The sequence below is a fragment of the Tinamus guttatus genome, unplaced genomic scaffold, assembly GCF_059628265.1.
Source record: "Tinamus guttatus ecotype Peru unplaced genomic scaffold, ASM5962826v1 Tinamus_guttatus_pri_ptg000455l, whole genome shotgun sequence".
Taxonomy (NCBI): Eukaryota; Metazoa; Chordata; class Aves; order Tinamiformes; family Tinamidae; genus Tinamus; species Tinamus guttatus.
This window is the reverse complement of record NW_028288989.1, coordinates 259,384-283,654: the sequence shown is the minus strand read 5'-3', so window position 1 is coordinate 283,654 and position 24,271 is coordinate 259,384. Positions and strand designations below refer to the sequence as shown.

The following is a 24,271-nucleotide window of genomic DNA, read 5'->3' as shown; positions in this document are numbered from 1 at the left end:
AAAAGAAATTGTAGCCTGGCAAAGTCACAGCTAACCTACTTCAATATTTAATTGGTGAAAGGCTAGGTTAGAAGTTCTGCTCCCAGAAAACTGGACAATTCTTTAGAATTAATAACTGCTCACTGATTTTTTGGATATCTGAGATCTTATGCTGTTATTTTTTACTTAAGAATGAACTTATCAGCATAGGCTTCAGAATATGGTTTCAGAAATACTGGGGTTAAATTGTGAGCATATTTTGCATACTCTGCCTCAAAAAGTAATGAAAGAAAAATTACATTTTAACAGCGATTTGTTTAATATTTATTTGAACTTATTTTATATAAGACAAATATATCATTACTGGTAAAATAAAGTAAAAGAATCAAAATCTGTTCTAAGAATTTGTATGTCCTTGTATACATTCTTAGTTTATGCAAAAAACTTCTTGTGTTAAAAATGCATGCTGATACTTGATGATTATGAGTTGTGATTTTTTAGTATTGTGCATCAACCACTGAAAATTTTAATTTTAATGAACTACCTTCTGATGGCTTTATCTTCTCTTTATGAATTTGGGGCAGGTTTGCGCCATATAGACTTTCAAAACCTGAGATTGTGTTATTTCAATAAATATTTTAATGACATTTTGCCATTCCTTCAAACTAAAATCCACCCACTAGCCTATCAGATAATGTTATTCATTTGGAATAAGTGTTACATGTGATATACAGTACAATGAGCTAACTTTCACAGTAAGGAAAATCTTGAAAAAAAAATATTTCTTGTTGTGTTAGGAATATTTGCTTACATTTACCCAATAAAATCTAATAGTTGTAAAACTATAATAGTTTGTTCACATCTATATTTACTGCAGCACATCTGAGATTAGCTAGAGACTTTTACTGTTTGGAGACTGTGGGGATAAGCACAAATTTCCTGAGCGCTCATTTTGCTATTGCACTGGAGAAAACCATTGCTAAGGGTCAACAACATGTTTTTTTTTACACATATAAAGACAAACATGCATACACACACGTATATATTTATGTATATTCCCATCTCTCCTTTTTTTACATTTAGCAAGTCAGATGCATGTTTATTCTCAGATTTTTTTTTAACAATAGTTGTCTTTGAATCATTGTCCATAGTTGAAAGTCACTTCTTTAACTGATGCTGTAAAAAATATGTTCTCTCTTCAAAGACTCTTGTCCACCACTTTGAAATAAGTGATATCTTGTGTGTTTTATGTATTGAGGTCCCTATTTTCTACCTCTGGATCAATAAAATTCAGGTCTTTGATTCTGCCATGGAGATAGCAAAGGTGACGGTGGAAGGGGCTCATATTGTGCATGTGTATTTATTTGAAATGCGGCAGGGCAAGGTCCATGAACATACACATAGAATAATGAACTCCATGTGGTGCAGAAGAGATTTCTTGTGTTAATTGTCCAAAAAAAAAGAACAAATGGAGTATTATCCTTCTGGTCTTCTGGAAGCAATCCAGCAGACAAGAAATTCCACGAAATAACAGTGTTTTAGAAGAATCACATTGTTACAAAGCCAAGACTGGAAATATCCTTGCTAAAACCATCCTGAATATCTTAGCTTCTGTTTCCTCGGAATGTGTCTCACCATATGTTCTTCCCATCCCATAGCCACTTGCTGTTTCTTAGCCTCATCCTGCAGCAGCTAGATGGTGCTTGCTGAGTAAGCCATAGACCACATGCTGACATGTGGTAACAGAAGACAAATGCAGAACAGCTTCATTCACTGACTTCAGCCAAATGTACAGTTAATGAAGCTTGGTCGCTATAGAAAATGGAACACACTAACACAAGGAAAAACAAAACTAAATTTGCAACAGCAACCTTAATTTTAGCGTCTTTAAGCCTCTGAGAACTTCATTTTCTAACAGTAATGATTCTTTGAAAGAAAAATACTCCAGGCCCTCACAACATCACACAGTGGAAGAGAATTAATTGTATGTTCCACCTCAAGGATTGGTACTTCCGGGAAGGAGATGGGGCTTCAGAGTTTGTCATACTGTCATGGGAATAGTCTTGATCTGCAGCTGAAATTGCTGTATGGGAATTAATTTTTCTGTTGTTCATTTTTTTTTAAGCTACATTGCTTGGCATAAAATCTTTAAGCATATCATTTCAGATCAGTGCTTTCTTCCCTGAAAGATTACGTGTTTCTCAGAAAAGGCACTGTTTGCTTTCTCAAATTCTCAAAGTGACACAGAATAAACAAGAATGTGAATTTGTTATGAAATAAGTATATTGTGACTATAGCCAAGTCCCAAACAAATTGCTCATTTGCAGGGTGATGGAAACAGTTAATGCAAACAAAGCCCTGTTCAGTCCAGCCCTGTTCAATTTATTTGTCAATGACCTGGATGAAGGGATGGAGCACAGCCTCAGCCTCCAAACTGGGAGGAGTATCCAATAGTCCAGAGTGCTGCGCTGCCATCGAAAGGGATCTGCACAGACTGGGCAGTGACAACTCTTATGAAATTCAACAAGGCCAAGTGCAGGATCCTGCACCTGGGGAGGAATAACCCCAGACAGCAGTACAGGCTGGGGACCAACCTTCTGGAGAGCAGCTCTGCAGAGAGGGACCTGGGCGTCATGGAGGACAAGTTGACCATGAGGCAGCAGTGTGCTCTTGTGGCCAAGAAGACCCATGGGATCCTGGGGTGCATTAAGAAGAGCGTCTCCAGCAGGTCGAGGGAGGTGATCCTGCCCCTCTACTCAGCCCTGGTGAGGCCACATCTGGAGTACTGTGTCCAGTTCTGGGCTCCACAGTACAAGAGGGATGTGGAGCTGCTGGAGAGAGTCCAGCGCAGGGCCACAAGGATGATCAGGGGCCTGGAACATCTGTCCTATGAGGAGAGGCTGAGGGAGCTGGGCCTGTTCAGCCTGGAGAAGAGAGGGCTGAGAGGGGATCTAATCAGTTTATATAAGTACCTCAAGGGAGGGAGTGAGGAGGATGATGCTGGCCTCTTTTCACTGGTGGCCACTGATAGAACTAAAGGAAACGACCAGAAACTGAAACACCAAAAGTTCCACAGGAACTTAAGGAAAAATTTCTTAACAGTGAGGGTGACAGAGCGCTGGAACAGGCTGCCCAGAGAGGTTGTGGAGTCTCCTTCTCTGGAGATCTTCAAAACCTGCTTGGACGCAGTCCTGTGCCACGTGCTCTAGGTGACCCTGCGTGTGCCACGAGGTTGGACTCCACTGGCTGACAGGACTGAACAACTCACAAACAGTAGTTTTTCTAGATAGGACCATTTTAGCAAAGCAGCATGAGGTATTTTGTACAATTTCTTTCTGAGAATGAGAGTAGACTTTCATGCCTAAATATAAATTCATAAACTTTGACAGATAGCACCAGACTCTCTGGAAGCACAAATTCACCATTACTTTGGAGGGATGCATTTCATCTCAGGATAAATTCACTTTTAATGTGTGAGCAAGAAAGTGTGCGTTCACACTGACACATAAAATGTGGAAAAGCAAAGAGAAACTCCATTCGTGAGCTGAAGAACGGTACTGAAATTGTGGAGATTAAGGTGCTGTATTTGACAGAGTGCCATACAAAGGACAGCGTATCATAACAACACTCAGTATAAGGCCAGAAATGTGGAGTATGAACTGCATTGTCTTACAGATGCCAAGGAAGCTTTTATTCTGGTAAGGCATAAAAGCCGATATTAGGATCAAGCATCAAGGCTTGAAAGCTTTGATACATTCAGAATACAAAAATACCATCGAAAAATTCATGAGTTCTCAATTTAAGATTGATGTGGATATGTTTGAATTAATCAGGGATGTTTCACATTACTGCTCCTCACATTTTTAGGCGATGCTAATTTCCAAGTAAGATTTGAAGTATTACAAGAGATGTGAGCAATTCTTCTGCCCTTTTGGCTTTTTCATTTAACAAACTGAACAGTTATCAATACCTCTTTTACCATATACCTCTTTAGTTCTGTCTATGCACCTCATACACTAATGTAGAAAAAAGGTGTGATTCTGTATAGCACAGCTTGCAATATCATAAACATGATAAACATGAATGTTTTACCTAATAAATTCTCCACAGGGTCCAAGAATATTGGTAATACAGTACCTCTGATTTCTGCTTTTCTGCTCATGGGGCTCCCTACCATTTGTTGCTTTTGGATTTCTAGAATTTATTTAGAGCATTGGAAAGTGTTTGGCAATCAGACAGGAGGCAGGGAGTGTGCTGAGCAAGTGGGTTCTGCAGTCACACACTTGTCTGAAATAGCAGAGAACCGGAACCAACCCAGGTGGTTTCCCATTCAGTCCTATACTTCTGTAGTAACAGCTTCTGGTGCTTGTCAATGTTTTTCACGTCCAAATAAATGCCCCTGATTGAAAAGACCATATATTTATATCTATTTTTAACAGTCTTTAGCATTGCTAAAGACTATTATATGTTTATCTAATAAGACTAGATCACAAATAATACACATGCAAAGGGCAGAAACAAGGTTTTATTAACAGCTGCATCTTGACTTCATATTCCTGGTTCGGTATTTTTGCAATTTAGTGAAAAGTGAGAGTAATTGTAAAGTGCAAATCTGTCAGGAACTGTAAACCCAGCATGCAATCCAGCCAGCCTCTGACACAGACATGTCTGCACCTCTCTGAACAATATCTATAACACATAGTCTATAATATTTCATTTTTTCAACACTGTGGAATGCACTAACTTAAATATAGGAAATGTATATTTTGCAAAGGATGATACAGCTACTAACTGAGGTAATTTAACCAAGCTCACAAAAGCACCCTAACAATATCTAAAACAGAACTGCATGTCCTGCCAGCCAGTCCTGTGTTTTGATCTCTTATCAATCTCTTTTTTTCATATCTGTTGCCTGTCCAGTAGTGAACTTACAGAGGTCTATTTGTTGCTGTAATTTTAATGACACATATTAAATGGTATCACAAATATGTGCACTGTACTGTTGCTGTTGTAAGTTAATGCTAAGGGAAGGTTCCTTGTTTTTAATGTACACTTTCTACTGAACTCTAGGTTGCTTCAAGAGTTTGCTGGATTCAGATCATTAACCTCCACCTCTTCCTCAATCAAAACCTATTTCTCCCTCACACCTTTTTTTTTCTTTGCTTGTTAAAAGTCATTTTTTTACGTAGATTTAACTCTCTTAAAGTGCCAGCCTCATACTGCTGAAACCGAAATAATTTAATAAGGTCATGACTAGAATGTTTCTGCCATAGGGTACTTTTTAACAGTACATGACAGCAAAACAAAAACAAAGAAACAAACAAAAAAAACCCCACAGTTGTAAAGCACCTTATATATGAGCTGTGAAATCCACACATAATCCAGTCTGTAATGATGATTTTACTTGCCTCTGATAAAATAAGCTTCATCAGGTAAAAATGTAATAAGGCAACAAAACAGCAATTGTCTCTTCCTGCTCAACACAAATCCCAAGAGCCTTAAGGTGAAAGGAGATGAAACTGAAAATAATTTAAAGAAATGCACTGCCCCAGTAACACAGTAACACAATGGTAACTGTGGAAACAAACCGTCATATGGAATAGCATCTCTAAAGGAGATGGATAACAAAGAAAACAAGCTGGTTTCCTTTGAATAAACATGCACATATTTTTCTCCCCACCATTTCCTGTGGGCAACAGCATAGCAATGGATACAACTGGGGAGCTGCACTCAGGTGTCCACTGGAAAAATAAAGGGCATTCTGGAAACAGGACTCTCTGTTATTGTAGGGATCCAACAAATTCTGCATTCATATTTGCAACGTTCACCCATTTTTGTTGTCTATTGAACTTAAACAAAAACATTAAATCACCACAGAATTTATTTTAATGGCCTCCTCGTCCTGTCTCCTGTATAGTAACTGGAGATACCAGGAGCAGGATGTATGTTTGAAAAGCCTTGTGGATCTTATACTGTTTCATGACCTTATCCTGGCTGCATGTCCATCCCCGTGAGCAGCCGAAACAAAAGCAAAGCTGCCAGATCTCCAGTGAAACGCTGCTGCTTTTCTGGAGGGCTTTACAAGCACAACTGTGCCTGAATACAGGTGCTATTAAACCTGGTGTGCTTTCACCAAATGCAAGCTCTTGTGCTCCATGCTGGGGAAAGGGCTGAATGATCTGGAAGGCCGGGAACTGCTCCGGGCTAATGCTCATCACAAGGGCAGAAGCCTAGCGGGGACAACGACCTAAGAAGTGATGCTTAGGGGGGACCTTGGGTCACTTCTGAGTCAGTGGGGAGCTGGAAACACTAAGGGCGCAGGGAACCTGTTGTGGGTTCAGTGTTGCTGTCCCCACCATCTGTCTGGCTCCTTGTTAGTCGGTGCAGCCCTGCAATGGGGACAACGGGTGTCCCAAGCGCAGGCTCGAGGTGGTGGCACAGACTGTTTTGCGGCTGTTTGGTGGGCGCCTGGGCAACCTTTTGCCCTCCACAACCACTCGGAATGAGATAGCGCAGGTACCACATGTCTCATCCTACAGCATCCCTAGACCACCTGCCAGTGCAGCCTCCCTGAACTCCCGGGGCTGATTTTTTACGTCTCCTGCCCGGCCCTGCACCTCCCGCAACCAGCACGCAGAAACGGGCACGGGCTCGCTGCCAGTACAGCCGGAGGATGCCGCTTTTGCGTTGGCTTCACGCAGGGACGCCTCGGCGCGGCGCGGCCGTTGAGACGGCAGCGGCGGCCGTTTGCGACCGTTGGCGGCCGCGCGGGGGCCGTTGGCGGCGGCGCGGCCGGGCGCGCATCGATGCGCCGGCGCTCGGCAGGCGGCGGGCGCCATGGCGCTGAGCGGCGTGCGGGTGCTGGAGCTGGCGGGGCTGGCGCCGGCGCCGCTCTGCGCCATGATCCTGGCCGACTTCGGCGCGCGCGTGGTGCGCGTGGACCGCGCGCCGCGCTCCGCCGTGGCCGCCGACGTGCAGGGCCGCGGCAAGCGCTCGCTGGCGCTCGACCTCAAGCGGGCGGCGGGCGCGGCGGCGCTGCGGCGGCTGTGCCGCGCCGCGGACGTGCTCGTGGAGCCCTTCCGCCACGGTGAGGCCGGCGCCGGCAGGCTCGGCTCGGCTCGGCTTGGTTCGGGACGCGGCTGCTCGGGCGCCGGCGGCCCTGGGGCACCCAGGGAAGGAGCTGGCGGGTGCGCAGAGCGGGACTGTCGCGCCCCGCCGCCCGGCCTGGCCTTGTGTGCCCTGCTCGGGGTGGCTGCGCCCCTCGCCTGCCCCCGGCTGCTCCCTTAAGCCGTGGTTGCGAGCCCAGAAACTCTTCTTCTCCCGAGGTGTTTACCCCTGTTTCATTTCCTTGTTGGTGACGGGAAGGACCCGGCTTCTCAGAGTAGTTTTTATTTGGTAGAAACATATTGCTCAATTTCCCTGTTGTTCCTTTAGCGCTGGTCGGCTGTGCCGCTATTTACAAAATAATGCAACAAAACCAGGCTTTAAGGTATTTGAGGGTGTTACGGATGGGTTTGTGAAAGAAGCGTCGGCAGTAGCTGCAGGATGGAGCAGGCGTTGAAGCGCTGTCGAGGGCGTCCCTGCCTGCTCCTCTGGCCTGGCCTTACTGCAGGCCCGAGCGTGGACGATGGGCTGCAGTCGGACCAAGGGTCACTGCACAGATAAAAACTGATGTTTTGTGCCCAAACGGAATGCCTCTCTGAAACCACTATTTTAGAAATGGGCCATCAAAATATTAGTCTTGATTACTGTAGACTGTATGCTGTCCCAAACCATATTTGATAGATTTCAGAAAGCTCCTTATTTTTTACAAAAGGGAATTAGCTTCTCTTCTTCTGTAGCTGTTGCAGATGGTTTGTGCAGTGTGTAGTTGAGTGATCACTTTGCATTAGGGAGTTAAAGGTACAGGAAAAAAAGGGATGCTGAGGGGGAAAATACATAGATTTTCCAAAGGAAGTATGTTCTGATGGAAGTTGGAAGTAACGAGGCAGACTACTGGGGAAATAAAAAAGGAGGAAAAAAAAAGGGGAAAGATAAAGGAGCATAAAGCATTTTAAGTGTCATGCATTCAAAATGCATGCTGTGCAATATTCTGGCTATTAGCATTATAATATGGATCTTGAATTAGAAGGCATGTGCATGTATGTGTATATATATTCTATGTATATAGAATGTTTCATAAATTTCAATTCTTTTATAGTGCAATTTACATTTATTTTTAACTATGAATCATCTATGTTTTGAGTCTCATAATGTGCTAAATCCTAATTCTTTTTTTTTTTTTTTTCAGGTGTCATGGAAAAACTTGGCCTTGGTCCAGAGGTTCTTTTGGAAGAGAACCCCAGGCTCATCTATGCTAGACTCACTGGATTTGGCCAGACAGGAAAGTATGCCAAGTCTGCAGGTCATGACATCAATTATTTGGCATTATCAGGTAGGCTGAAAATATATTATGATTAATTTTTTTTGTATAAATCAAGGCTTAAAAATCTATTGAAAAATTTCTTGCAGATAGCTCAAATTACATGAGATATATAGCTTGGTGAAGCAGCTGAGCTGATCTGAAGCCTCACTGGCAAGAAGGAAGAGGTTCCTCCTTCATCCTTGTGCTTCTCTTTGCTCCCTTCCCTCCAGTGTGTGGTGCTTGCTTGACCTCTGCGAGCTAGCTCGGCTCCTGCGCATGTTAAAAACTGACCTAGGAAAAATGGGTTGAAGCACTTTACTAAGAGGTTGGTTGGACAAATGTTAAAAAAAATAAATAAATCAGCACAAGAAAATGGAGGAAACTCAAGCTGAGCAAGGTGTTTATTTTTACAACAGCAGTGAGCTGTTAGGCTGGATCAGTGTGTCTTCTCAGACTGTATTTTTCTCCTTTTGTGCTGTTTTATCTGAATATTTTTTTTTCTTTAAAGAGAACTGAAGTCTGTATGTATTTTTATCTTTTCCTTTGGGGCCTCTCTGCTAGAAAATCAATATGTTCGTAGTCCCAGTAGGGTTGCAGGTTATTTTGCCTGCCTTGTGAGCAGCTGCTTTGAAATAAAGTAAAACTGCACAGCCTACAAAGCATTATCTTGTGCTTTTCTTCTGTGATTTTCTCCCCAATTATACTATTCTAAAGCAAAGCAGATTTAAAATAGAATGTTTTTCTGTCTGCAAAACTACATTGCCTTAGAATATTGTAAGACAGTACGCTCATTTAATGTGTGATTTTGCAGGTATGCAATATCAAACAATAACAAAATGACCCAATATTGATGGTAGCATTCAATTTGTGGTTGTGTATGGGTCCACTTGCTGCTTCTCACACTGCCAGCACTGTGTGTGTTTCTGTCTCTGCCCGTTTTCCAAGCAAGAGCAAAAGTGAGCCAAAATCTTGTGGCTAATTTCTGGATGCTGCATTTCCGTTAGCCCCAGGGAAGTGTCAGGGCAGAACTGGAAGAGATGTGGAAATCTGGTGCCCTCATCCGTGGGGATCCACTGTATTGGGCAATGAAGTTTCTTCAGTGCTGAATTCAGTCCTCTCTCATGGCATTAGATTGTGGGTGTATAAAAGAGAAGAAAGTCACCTTATTTGAAACACCTTTGACTTCATGTCTGCATGATTTTAAAAGTTTTGTGATAGTTTAGTTTGTTACATACTTAGGGAACAAGCATTGTCATCCGTTGCAATCTTGGATGATAATCCTTTCTCTTTATTTTTTTTTTTAGTAAGTACAGTCTTGTTTAGTGCTATCTTGTAATTGAGAAAGGCCTTTTACAAGAAGGAAGTTCCAAGCAGTCAGACATGTCAAACTTGTTGATATTTCAAATTTAAATATGAATTATGTATCAGTACTTTTAAAGTGTAAAAGCTTATGAGATTTCCAGGTCAGAAGAGGAAATTCCTTTCTTTACAGGAATTAAAGAAAGGAATGAGTTACAGAACCTTCACTGCACTTACTGTTTCACTGGTAGTGTTTCTCTTGCCAGACATCCTGGTGTAAAAATAAGTCTGTTTTTAAACACATGAACTCTCACTTTAATTAAGTCTTCTTGAAATTTCTCATAATCAGCTTTTCCAGCCAAATTAAAGGAAATGGGACAAGTTATTTGAGAGGTGCTCAAAATTGAGATGATCTCACATCTTGGCTATTTTCTGGATGGGTTTTCGCTTTCTGAAACTCAGAAGTGGCTTACATTAGAAATTCTAGATGTAAGTTAGTATGTTAATATGCTGATGCATGTGACAACCATTAGTTAAAAGTCAAAGTCTGGTCATTGACAGAGCTTTATACGTGCATTACAGTTCTGCAAACCTCCTTACACTGTACACTCAGCTGCTTGCACTTAAATGCATTAGACTTTAATTAACCAAACAAGAATCATGCAGTTTTTCAGGAAATTTTGCCCTTAAGTTATACACATAGGTGAGACATGATCTTACTGGAGAGTTTCTTATGGAATTGTTATGAAGGATCTTCAAAGAGTGAAGTGATAAAGAAAAGATGGCAAAGAAATGCTGGCAGATGCAAAGCTCTGTTTTCTGCATAATTTCTGGCAGACACATTTTAACAGGATTATGGATATTCTTTTGTGAATGTGATTTTGTATATTCTTTTGTGAAAAAGGCTTAACTGGATTGGAATCAGAAAACAGTGTTGGGAGAAACTTGCTTTGTCCCTAATTTGCTCACATAGATTGTAGAGAATGATACTTCAATTGTAGGAATGTAGAAACTAAGATTTATAATTACATTTACTTTGTTTGCTATCAGGTGTGCTGTCAAAGCTGGGTAGAAAAGATGAAAATCCTTATGCACCTTTAAACCTTTTGGCTGACTTTGCTGGTGGAGGAGTCCTGTGTGCGATGGGCATTATTATAGCCCTGTATGAACGTACCAAATCTGGCAAAGGGCAGATTGTTGATGCCAGTATGGTAAGTTTTGTCTCATGGGGAGGGTGGTTTGCTGTTTCTTTTCTACTCTTTAAGTCGGTAAAATTGGTTTATGCTCCTGCCCTGCCCCTCAAAATTACACTGTCATCAATAATAGCCAAGAAATCAAATTCAAAACTTGTTTTAATAAAATATAGTAGACTGTATAGTCTACAGTCTATATATGCTTTATATATTACTATGTTGTCACACAGTATTATGTACTACTGTATATAGTATTAATAGAATAGAAGAGGATAGAAGAGAGAATAGAATAGAGTAGATAGAAGAAATGACAGAAGGGCAACATGCAAATTTGTAGCAGTTTAATCATGAATGCTATGGATTTTTTCACTGCAAGGCCACTCAGTTTTCTGTAGATGAAAAATATTTACATTTATCCTTGAAACCCGTTGATACTATTATGTACAAGTTTTTTTTCCTGACTTGCACTTTTTCCTTTTTATTTTTAAAAAGGCAGTGCAATTAAAATTTGACCTCTCTAGAGACAGTGTAATACAATGAAGGCTGTCATTTGGGTTCTAAGTGATAAAATTAAAAAAATCCTTTCATCGTAAGAGATCTTGAGGCTAGGGAATAGCAACAGACATTATTTGTTTAGCAGTTTTTTAACAGATTCACAGAACATTCTCAAAAGTAGGTCATGAAATTATGGTCTAGATGAAAATTGCATGGGAAGAGTGCAAAATTGGTCTAATCCAGTAGCTATTAAAGGGCAATTATCAAAATGGAAAAAAAAATTAAGTGGAGTTCCACAGGGTCTTTTGTTCTGTCAGTCTTTTCACTGGATGAGAGACTGCAAGATACACTTGTTAAATTTAAAGATGAAGTGAATCTGGGAGGAGCTACAAGCGTGTTGGGTGAAGGATTGAAATTGAAAATGGCCTTTACAAATCCGTGAAATGACCTGAAGAAATTGACTGAGCTTCACAGCGACCACTGCTGAGTGCTCCTGCTAGGCAGAAGTGATTAGCTATCCACCAAATACAGCCTGAGAACAATTAGCTAAAGTACCATCCTGGGGTTTACAGTAGTCACAAGCTGAACATGAGTCAACAGCACCACAGTACCATGATGTTGTGAAACACACTGACACTGTGTTAGGATATATAAAAAGGAAATTGAACCGGCAAGGTTTCTGAAGTAAGTCTTCTAATCAGTTCCTCTATTCAGCATTTATAAGGCCTCAGGAAAATAGTGTCTAACACCGATGATCATTTTTTCAGGAAAAAATAAAAAAAGCAGTTGGAGGAAGCCCAAAGAACATACAGCAAAAATGACTGTGGGTCTAAAAAGCATGACCTGCAGGGGAAGACTGAAGGAGTTTACATATTTGTGAAGTGGAAACTATAAAGAGATAGCATAAGTCTTCAGATATGTACAAGGCTATTTTTTATGGCTGGGAGTATTACCTTATCTTTTCTATCGTTGCTTGAAGCCATTGAAAGAATTTGTTCACAAGAAGAATGAGTGCAAGGCTACTGATGTCCAAATGAAAGCTCTGGCTAATTGGGAAAGGAATTTGTTGTGTTTTTTTGTTTGTTTGTTTTTGTTTTAAAAATCCTGAAAACTTCTCTACCATTTTTTTTTCTTGTCTCAGTAGTAGTTGAGGAATTTACAGTTCCCTAGTGATATTCCAAGCAAGCCCTGAAATGCTTATCTGGTGATACTGGACTTATATTACCTAAATTTTAGCTAAATTTTAGGTAAAATACACTTTCACTTGCACAAACTTTCTGTGAGATATTTGATTTAAAACATGTATGTGTCATCCACAACAAACACAGTTAAATAAGATGGGATGGCTGAGTCTGTTTCCGTTTCTAAATTTGATTCATGGAAGTAGGGTTTTCTTTTCCTTTCTCTTTTTAATACAGTAATGCAGCATCAACATATTTGAGCTGTCATTTAATTTTAAAGCTTTATTTAGTCGGTGTATTATGCTGCTGAATAATTGAGTTAATCTGAATACGCCAAGAACACATTGGGGAAATTTCTATGGTAAAAGAGGGAAAATTATTTTTCATAAGGTTTTGTCTTATTTCATGAAGAAAAAAGTGTTTTACTGGAGCCTTATTTTTTTATCGTAATGTACATGTGAAGAACTCCTGGTTAGCAAATCTGAATTATTACAAAAAGAGGGTAGAGAGGCAATCAGATCAAGGGCTGCATTTGCAACATCTCTTCACATTAGTCCGGTATAATTGCTACACTGCATAAAAAGTAAACACTGAGTCTTGCATTTTAGCTCTGCGGGATCAAACTTCTGGTGTGAACCAATTCATATTAGTTACTGTCTCTTCTTGTTGACTCTCTGAAAACGTGTGTATCTGATTACTCTTGCACACCAAGTGGGGTGCTGGATGAAAACTGTGGTAGGATACAGTCATCTTAGGGTGCTGAATAAGGGTGACTCCCCTCACTTCAGTCCCCTGTTCAGACACAGGGCCTTCTCACAGAAGGCATCTGACCGAGTCTTTCTTGTGAAAGAAGCCACAGGAGAAATTTTATCGACCACTTCTTGTATAGCAGCCTTGTGGCCAGGGCATTTCCCTGTCAGACACAAGACTGGACATCCAGGTTTTTCTCAGCCTCTAGGTATAGAAGACCAAAGCTCCCACATCCTAGAAGAGCTGCTCAGTCACAAGGCTGGAGTTTAGGTTGGAGTGGGTTTTTCTCAGTCATTTTGCTGGCCCTATTTTGCTCTGCGGCAGGAAAGAAGAGCTGTGGTGTGGGGAGAGGCCACCCAGCAGCAAAGTGTACTGGGCCACCAATCCCTGCTTCACAGCCTCCTGGCGCTTGTAGCATTAGGAAGTCCTTGGGGAAAATGCATAACCAGTAGTGCTGTAATCATTGTGTAGTTAAGTGGAAGAGAAAAGTGACCACAGTGGCATGTGTGGAGTCATCTGAGATTGCCTTTGGGGTTCAGGGCAGAGCTTAGCCACCATTTTACTTGTCTCAGAATTGTGAAGGGCCTTGGGCACGAGCTGGGTGTCTGGTTGCCAAGCCTGGGATGCTTCTGAGAGCCAGTCAAGAAGAAATGCTGTTTTACTGTAATTGTAGGCAAGGGTAGATGTTAGGGTAGGTAGGTAGGTATTCTGAATAGTTCTGACAAATTTAGACACCAAATTTGCAGTTTGAGTTTATTCTGAGTGTTAGCTCACTAATTGTTACCTTCCAATGTGTTTCATGTAATATTTTGCTGATGTGTGTAATGCAATATATGATTATTAGCAAAGCAAGCAGTAAGTTGGTGGTCTTGCAGTTGTTTTGCAAACGTGCTAGTGAAAGTGTGTAACCTTAAATCTTTTCAACATATAGCAAATAGGGCAAAAGAATTCCTGGATTTTGACAAGAACTTGAGAGGAAGAAGACAACCAATGTATTTTAAATGAAGAAACCTTCATGACTCTGCATACTTGAGATTTATGTCTTTTTAAAATTTATGCTTGGAAAGGTAGAAAGTTATAGATATTTCTACTTTAAAATTTAGCAGCTTTCTATTTACAGAACCTCTACAGACAATCTCAAATTAATTTTACGCAACTGAAAATGCATTAAACAAAATGATAGCTACTACTACATTTGAACAATTATCTCCAATTTGAGGGGGAAGAAAATTTCTAAGTACTTGATGATGTGAGGAGTGGGAAGTTAATTTTTTGCTCCAACTTAGCCATCTGGATGAGCTTCCTCATTCACACAGTATGAAAGAGACCTTTAATTTCTGATTTCCTTTCAATTTTCTGCTTCTAAAAATAGCAGTGTTATTATAATCAGGTAAGCTCAAGACAAGTTGTTCATCTATAAGGACTGGTGTCAGCATCCTGCTTTCCATAGGTATAAGGCTTGAAGGCTAACGGGTACTTAGGGTTCTAGATACCAAGGAAGCTTGTTCCATCACCTAAAATGGGAACATGTATGTGAGCAACTAGTTGTTATAAAGTTGCTAATCTAGGAAACTGAAGTAGTATTGTTATACTTATACCGCTTGTTATTCTTTAGTAGTAAAAAAATTGACATATGCAATACCAGCTGTGCTTCGCAAGTATAAGAAATGAAAATGCTTTTAAGGTTAAAAATCTTAAACCCAGGCCAGACTAGCTGGTGAGTGTTTGCAGTCTTGTTTCATGTCAATTAAGGCAATATGTCAGCTAATTTATTGAAGTGGATGTTTACTTTTTTTTTGTATCTTGAAGGTAGAAGGAACAGCATACCTGAGTTCTTTTCTGTGGAAATCACAAAATTTAGGACTTTGGAACAGACCCCGCGGTGAGAACTTACTAGATAGTGGAGCTCCTTTTTATGAAACCTACAGGACCTCTGATGGAAAATACATGGCTGTTGGTGCCATCGAGCCACAATTCTATGAGCAGTTAATAAAGGGTAAGTCGCTTGGAGCAGCTGTTTCACATCCACTAAGCATGATTGAATAGATAACTTTTTAACTGAATTTTGATTTAGGATGTTTGTTGTGTTTTTTGTCTTTGTTAAAGCCAAACCCTTTATGAACCAGTTGGGTAGAGTTGTTTCTTTCTGGTTTAGTTCCTTTTTCTAGCACTTGGTTTTTTAGTTTTTAATTCCTTTTCTTCCAAAGTCCTGGTATTGCTAGTCAAAGATGGGGCTGAAGCACTGCACAACTATTTTAAAAAAGACTAATATGGCAAATAAAATGTCATACAGTTTCATATATTTTTGCTATACAAAAGTTTAAAGAAAATTTTATATTATTTTTAAAATGAGTGTTCCCTGGAAATATCCCATAATATTTTTGATAAAATTTTCTAAAATGAAAATCAGCTTTATAAACTGATTTTCACCACAGAATTTCAGAATACTTTTAGAGTACAACTATATGGATTTGACTTTTATGTTTGACTAAAGAGCTTTAAAATAACTTTATAGAGTATGACTTACGTGTTTAGAAAAATTAGATTGGGTCATGCAAAATCATTTTATAAGGCTAATACTGAAGTTAGCAGTGCCCCTTTACCTTCGAACCAATTGCATAGTTTCAGGTTTAGACCAGCTGTGCTCTTAGTTTCTTCCTGGTTACTTCATTTAAAAATAATTTCCTTTTATTCCCCTTTGATAAACTGTTATGCTTTCCATGCTGAATATATGGAAGTTTTAAAAATCCACAAAGAATTTGGGAGTTAATTTTCCTTTCCCAGTATTTAGGATATAAACCATGTAAGAAATCCATCTTAACCTAATTTTAGTTCTATTTAACGAGTAGGACAAAATCCATGTAGGAGATACCTACAGTGGATGTACCTAGGCTATGTTACGGGGTCACTTTGATGTGTAGAGTTAACGTGGCAGCTCTCGGCTGGGCAAAGGTAACAGTGAAGCAACTCTTGACTCCTGCTCAACATTTCTCCACAAACTATTACTGGAATTGCAGGCTGGGTGCCTTCTCAAGGCAAGTACTGCCAGGCAACTCGGTACCCCACGGCTCTGTTGCACTAATGAGAGCATCGGCAGTGCCAGGGCTTGCATTTCCAGAAGGGTTTGAGATTCAGGAACATGGTCAAGGTGGGAGGTGGGCACGGGAGGACATCTTCTGTTCTTTTTGATGTTGCTCTTTTGCAGATATTGAGCTCCCAAAGAAACATTTGTGCAGTAAATGGCTGCTTCTATAAATGGCTATAAAGCTCTATTTATTGCAGAGAATTTTCACAATTGCAGAGAATATCCAAACTCTTGTATAGTAGTTTTATGTATGCTGATATAGGAAATGCATTAACCAGCCTCATGGACTGAGCTGTTGACATGTTCAACATGATGTTATACACCCAGATCAGATGCCAAGTTTGGGAGAACTGTTGTTTTGGCTGAGTTAGTGCTCCTGTTTCTCATTGTCCTGAGAATACCTTGCTTGTTAGGCTGCAGATCTAAGCCACTCCTTGAGAAAGTGTAGTTGTTTTTTTTCCACAGTTACTGGTTCTTTGAAGTGTTATTCTCATCTAATCCCCTTTTGCTTGCAATAAATAGAGCCAGAGAACAAAAATAATTCAATACAAAATCGTCAATCGTTGCTCTGAAAATTAGGGAATTTGTGATTCCCGTCCTTCTTCAGGCAGAATGCCTATTAAATACGAAGAAGGAAAGAGGAAAGAAAAAACTAGAAAAAAACAGTTCTACTTACTCAAATACTCCTTGTTTGGCCTAAAGTTCATGGCTGCAATATTTATCGTATGCTTCTCTGGAGATTAAGTTGAATAGCAAGTGCTTTTAAGGTACAGAAGTGGGATAAAAACTATATATTAGGAGGAAAACGCAATCTGTAAAGGAGTGTGGGCTCAGGCTTTTTCCAGTCAACTGGAAAGGTTGTCTAGGTGGACACCCTAGGATAGTTGATTCCAGTATTCGGACAAAGTAATATAGTCTGACTGGTTTCTATCTCACGTAGGTATCTCTTTACTGCAGAAAATGTTGAAATTCTGTTTTTCTCTTGATGTTTTCTCAGAAATTTGGAGTATAAAGTCAGAGCAGCAACTATGAATCCATCAGCCTATATCAGGGTACCCATATTTTTCATATTTTTCATGTTTGAAAATATTTCCTATACTTAAAACACACAAGAATGGCTTGATTTTCAAAATGCTTCAAATTTTTTAAAAACATTTTTTTTCGCACAATAAAAGACAAGTGTATTTGCATGTGTGGAGAAAAGTGTAATCACATTTGTGACTGCGTCTGTCAGCATTTGTCAGATTCAAAAATTCAGTATGTAGACTACAATCTTCTACCAAAAAACATGCTTTTGGTATTACAATTTTTGCTTCCAGTCAATAATTTTTATTTATTCATTTTATGAAAGAGTGTTATTGAAAGCTTCAGACTATAAGCAGAATTTTTTTTCACAATGTTGCATTTAAAATAGATGGTTGTTTTCACTGTATTTTAAGTACACATTGTGAATCGTTCAGATTTTCACATAGGAAATAATTATCACCTTCAGTAGTTCTGCTTCTAAGCTTTTGAAGCAGTGATGTACTGAATTAGAACAGCTGATTTTTCTCATAGCTAAGATAGCTTTTTCCTTTCAGGGATATCTAGTGCAGGAAGTCGGTTTAGAATTTAAGCCTTTAAATGTCAGACAGAAGAAAAAGCTGCTTGTAAGAACTATATTAATGTTCCTCAAACCGAGAAACTTCTGTTTAGACTGAGTGGTCTGTTCAAGGCTTTTATTCCTTGCTTGAAGTAGTTGTAAAATACTGTGTTCCAGTTACAATTTCCATGATTTCATTTCATACTTTTTTTTTTTTCATATTTCTGGTCAGTTCTGTTGGTGAACAACTTGGTGCTGTTCCAGATAAAACATATTCAGAAGCCACTTTATGTCCATCTGTTCATATTCAGAGAAACGTGCTACCTCTGCCACTCCCGTATAATGAGAACAAAAGAATGTGGGATGTGCAGAAGTAGTGGACAAAGATTGAAAGATTGCAAATGTGGAAAAAGTGATGGAAAAGTGGTGGAAAGAATGGTGATTTCTGCCCACAAAACTCGATTAGCAAAAGTGAAACTAATGTCCATTTTCCTTTTGCTTCACTTTAGTGGTTCCCTGTAGAATTAGGAACCCAGGTGAACCTAGATGAGAGTGCAGGTAATAAAAAAGAGGGGAAGGCTCTAAAGGGGGCTGTAAAGAGGAAAGCGTAAGGTTTAAGAAAATACTTCATCTTAATTTTGAGAAAATTTGCTGTATGGATCATGCTTGCCAGGGAAAGTAAAGTTTCCACTTACCACCAAAACTTGGCTATGAGGAAAAATTGAAGCTATATAAAGTAAATAAGGTAAACTCCCATAATAGCTGCAGTATAAGAAATTATATTCTGAACTCATTGTAGACTATTTGCTGTTCACAAACATGCTGTAGTCATCTTGCTTACAGTTTGTTACTAGTAAAGTCAGCCAGCATATAATGAAAATATCATGCATCTTATGAGAAATCTGATGAAAGAAATACGTATTATTAAGGCTAGGTCTCCATTTTTTGATTAATTAAAAAAAAGTCTTCCAACTTCCAGATCGCTTCTGTGATCAAGTTTATCTTGATTTTTAGCAACATGTGCTTAGTTATTCCTGTGGCCAGGCTAAGAGGAACGTGCAGAACTTGGTATTTTCATGTATCAGGGAGAAGGTAAGGATGTGATTCTGCATCACCATGTGGTGTAAATTCATTTACATAAGATGAAGTTAGTATAAACTTACCCTGCAAACTTGGATGGCAGCTGTGGATGCATTTGCAGTGATGCAGTGGTAGCAGTCTGGTTCTAATCACCCTTTTGATGAACCATCATTTTTTTAATAAAAATCAAGGGGCTGGGAGAACAAATACGGAGATACTTCAATGAAAATTCACTGCTGTTTTGGAATATTCCAAAGTTTAATTCCCTGTGAGAGTGAACATGAATTGCATTTATGTAGAGCAATGATATATATTTTATGGTTGTAGTTTGCCATAAAAATAGTCATGCTTAGACGATTCTGTTGCCCTGTCATTACAACATCATTTAAAAATTACTGTGCTATGAGTGTATTGCTTGGAAAAGAAAATCAGAATGCTAGAAGAAGAAAATCCCAAACAAAATCCCACCAAGGTTCCTAAATATAAACCACTGTTGTTGAAATACTGTGAGAAAATATTATTTCTGTTTTATCACACCAACATTGCTGATTTATCTGTCGAATTTTCTTTTCTCTGTTTTTTAAATAGGTGCCTAGTTTCACTGCAGTTCGTCTGAGAAGTTCTGTAAAAACAAATTTGTAATTTGCTGTATTAAACAATTGCAGATCTGTCTCAATACAGCTATAGCATACAAGAGAGACTTTTTTTTTGAAAACCACAGTTTCAAAGCTGTAGTGGGATAAATTATTGGCCTTTTCTAAAGAAAAATCCCTAGACCAAAATCCGAGCAGGTTTTGATTTCTGTACCAGATTCTCTGCATAAAAGATACTTTGCTTTTGGTTATATTGGTGAAATATGTCATTCTGTGGTATCCCAAGCAATTCTGTGCTGTGTAATTTTTTCCCTGTTGACTCAGTTGCTCCTGCTGTGATTCCGTTTTCTGTACCGCAGATGCTTAGAACAAGGTGGAAAATGAGAAGCTTCAGTGCTTAAATGCTTTGAGTTCATACTGTTTAAAAGCTCCTGAAATCCTCAGTGGGTGGTGGAAAATGAGCATGTAATATTAAATTCTAGGTTCTGCATATTGTTCTTTTTAGCTGAGCATGCAGGGTTAGATTCGGCCAACTTTCTATCTGGTGTGATCTTCAAGTGTAATTGTGTAATATGATAATGATAGAGTTATATTCATAAGGTTCTGACTCCTAGAAGCCGGAACGTAATTAAGCAATCAATATTTATCATATTGATGTTTGCAATTGAGACAGAATCATGGCTAGTAGGTTGTTACTTAGCTTTACTTGTTCTGGGATGTAAATTTGTCTCGCCTCCTAGTCCTTAAGTAGAGTGTCTAGCACTATTGATCTTTAATAATATATTCTGAGTGAAGATTAATCAAATTCATTTTGTATCAGTGGCTTCAATTTAATTTTAGATGCTGAACCTGTAATTGTAATCTCCAATTAATTCTTACTTAGAATGATAAGAAGTGCTATGAAGAGAAGATTTTAAGTTTAGAGATAACAGGTACACATACTTGGTAACTAAGTATGGACTAATGCTTACCTTTTAATGATATTTAATTTGATATCCTTAGGAATTTCTATTAAGATATGAAACTATTCATTCTGTCCTTGGTTGTATTGATTTTCCTCTAATTTCAAACAATTGCATGGCAGAATTTCTGAGTCATTTCCTGAAATTGGCAATTTCTGTGTGTTTTTCTTTGCAGTACGGAAGTAAGATTTATAAGTGTGTATTCATTTTTCAAACACTTGGAGTCTGATAGATCAGAAAGCCACTAAATATTATGGTGCCTTTAGAACCGGGAAGAGATAGAGCCCCAAGAAGGACACGTAGTAGAGATTAGATTATCAAGAAAAAGAATAAATTTAAAGAGCAGATGATTATATTCTCCCCTGTAGGAGTTATGTTTCTGCCCTTTTCAGCGATGAGGAAACTGAGGAAATAGCAGAAAATATAGAAAGCTTTTTGTGTCTATTTACAGCTGAAGATGCGAGGAGTTCTGTGTCAGTTCTGCACGCAAACAGGCATCTGGTAGGCAAGCCTGCTGCAAACACTGAAAGTCCAGTCATCAGTCTGACACCAGTCACAGCAACAGAGACAAGAAAAAAGATTCAAAATTAAATGTTCCCAGAGCAAACATATTCTCTGCATTTTGCACAGAACTGTTGTTTTCTAAAAAGTTCCAATTTTTTGTTGTCTTGTAAAACATGATAATAGCTATTCTCAAGCCCATCTTAAGTTCTTAACTGTACATGTTTTCTATCCCTGCTTTTTTTGATTTTCTTTTCCCCCTCACTTCTTTCAAAGTGCTATAGCTGTGACCATTTGGACCTAACACTTATGAATTCTGTTTGATATTATACACTCAGTGTCCCTCTGTATGCTGCTTACATTTTAAAACTGGATTTTAATTGCTTTCCTCTCTTTTTTGTTCCTTATAAGAAAAGTAAACAATTCTTGTGTCTGTGGTAGGCTCCATGCCAGTGGTAGGCTCCAGAATTGTCATAATCTCCTAGATAGCTGCTGGAGTTGGTATGGGACCTAATAAGGTGCCCATTTTTCCAAGCCTGCACTCCCCGAGTAGGCAATACCTGATTGCACTGGCTGCAAACACTGTAGTCTGAATGGCCAAGTAAGGCAGATTTACTGACTTCTGGGACTTAAATATCTTGCAGTAGCCATCGACCTGTTCAGTGGATGGTTGCAGCAGCTGCTAAGTGTGTTACTACTGCTGGATAGATAACACAATACCTATTACAGCAGATGTTCTCAGGACAAAATGTTCTTTCTAGGCAGCTGCTACTCTTATAAGACATTTATGCGAACAAGTGTTTATTATATGTACTTAGTTAGAAGGCCATAGCTGATGCAGTCTAGTTTAAGAGCAAGTAATAGAGCATGGCATTCTTCTTGTCTCTGCCTGTGCCTCCCCCAGGCATAGATGTGAAGTTTGAAGTGACTCTGAGCATGCTGGGCAGCATTAGACTGCCTGCAAAATACTAGTTTCTTAAGAAACACTTAGTTTGGGGGAACTTTTTGTTTTATCCAAACTCTGCTATTGTTAAATCTTGTTTTTTTTTTTCTTTTCAGGTCTTGGGCTAGATTCAGATAAACTTCCTAGTCAGCTGAGTTTCTCTGACTGGCCCAAAATGAAGAAAATGTTTGCATCCATATTTGCACAGAAGACACAAACAGAATGGTGCAGCATATTTGATGGCACCGATGCCTGTGTGACCCCTGTTTTATCCTTTGATGATGCTGCCTCGCATCAACATAACAAACAAAGAGGTTCTTTTATCAAAAATGATCAGGAAGAGATAAGTCCTAGACCTGCTCCTCTCCTTTCACGGACCCCGGCAGTTCCATCTTTTAAAAGAGATCCTTTTATCGGAGAACACACAGAAGAGATACTTTTAGAATATGGATTTACTAAGGAAGAGATTGCTAAGCTTCATTCTGATAAAGTAATTGAATTCAGTAAACCAAAAGCTAATTTATAATCTCTAACTATGCCAATCAGATGAATTTCAGATGGATGCAGTAAGATATTATGCATTAAAACTGAATTATATGACAAATAATATTTGTATGGTATCACTTTTAAATTAATGGTTTAAATGAATGAAGATTTAAATTTAATTGAGAACCTGTACAACTGGATGACTTTCACTGGACTATACCAACCGTGTTCATAATACATCTAGAACATTACTGAAATTGCATTCTGGAAATCTGCACTTTTTGTTTACTAAGTAGATGTAAATCCTCATAATGTTTTTTTAAATAACATATTCTGCAAAATGGTTGTTTCTTTTAATATGAATTCTTAGTTACACAGTTGCTTTGTAATATATTTTGTAATTACCTGAAGGTAATACTTTTCATAAAATACAGTCATGTGCTTCATAAATGTGTGATTGTGTTGTTTGCTCAAAGATGGGAAGGGATTTTTATCTCTATTGTGCTGGTGCATTTGCACTGTTGTGCTGGCACAGTGGTCCAAATAATGAGCCTGTGTCCTTATGCTCCACTCTAGAGTTTGGTGTGGTGGTTCTATTTAAGAGCTTGACTACGTTTTCTACATTTGGAATTTCACTTTGTCTGGAAAAATGCTTCAGGATGAAATTTGTTGCTTTAAAATAGTTGCCAATCCTTTTCTGTCTTTTGGAAAAAGTGTAAGGAAGCTTAGCTGCGCGAGCTTTGAACAATGGCGATTCCATGCTGGTGGTTGTTCCCTTCAAAATTAGGAGTTACTTGAAGCAGCCTTTGTTTCTTCAACTTATTTTTGGAAAAAAATGCATGGTCTTAATACAGTTTTCTTTAGTTAGGCATATCAGGAGTTAAATTCCAAGGGGTTGCTTATTTTTTGTATCGTAGTGTTTACCATGCTAAGTATCAGTTCGTTAGTTACAAAAACTTCAGAGCTGAGGTATGTCTATTTGACATACGTCATGCCAAAGTGTCAGCCTTATTACTGTAAAAAATACTTTTTTATATTTTGCCACAGAACACCTGCATGAGAGCAAGAGTTGTTTAGTAGATCCTAACTACAAGTAGGTCCTAATCACGTAAGCAAATAGCAAAAGGTGTTTAAGTTTCAGCTGCTAACTACTTTAATGAGTTATTCAATGTTATACATGTTTGCAATAAGATTTGACAGTTTTCTTTGACCCAGATGTATCTGATTACATGGAGAACAACAAACATCATCAGGTGTAAGCTGCAGTGCATCTAGGTTTTGACCCAACGCAAGTGAAGCCAATTTAAAAACTCCTGTTAAATCCAGTATAGCCTGGATGAGCTGCATTGTGTGGGTGGTTGAAATGCAAGGTTTGGTTTTGGTGCATCGCCACAGATTCCTGTTGAAGCCTTCTGTTTTCTTGCCAGGAATACTGCTTGTTATGCGCCAGGTAAGACTCTTTTTAAAAAAATAGGGGATCCTCATCCCCTTTGTTTTTTCAGAAACCAAGAAAGCAATTGGTTGCAGTGAGAGTATCACACAACTGACACAAGAGAGGTACTCAGCAGTTGGCTCTTGGCAGACTTCTGTCAAGCTTTTTTATCTCTCCCTAACACTCCAGGGTAATAGGTAGGTTCACTTACCTACCTGAAGTGCACTGAAATCCCTTCCTGAATATATGTTTATAGATATCTTTATAGATACCTTTTTCCCCACTTTTCTGCTGGCAGGAATGCTG

General features: G+C 39.0%; 1 protein-coding gene across 1 annotated transcript; it reads left to right on the top strand.

Annotated features, from left to right (window-relative positions):
* The first annotated feature begins 6,816 nt into the window (after positions 1-6,816).
* AMACR (alpha-methylacyl-CoA racemase) lies at positions 6,817-22,879 on the top strand. The gene is made up of 5 exons (XM_088532101.1): positions 6,817-7,066; positions 8,270-8,413; positions 10,733-10,893; positions 15,111-15,297; positions 22,164-22,879. Exons 1-5 carry the CDS (start codon positions 6,817-6,819, stop codon positions 22,571-22,573), a joined length of 1,152 nt encoding a protein of 383 aa, XP_088388227.1. The 3' UTR covers positions 22,574-22,879.
* The last annotated feature ends 1,392 nt before the right edge of the window (positions 22,880-24,271 follow it).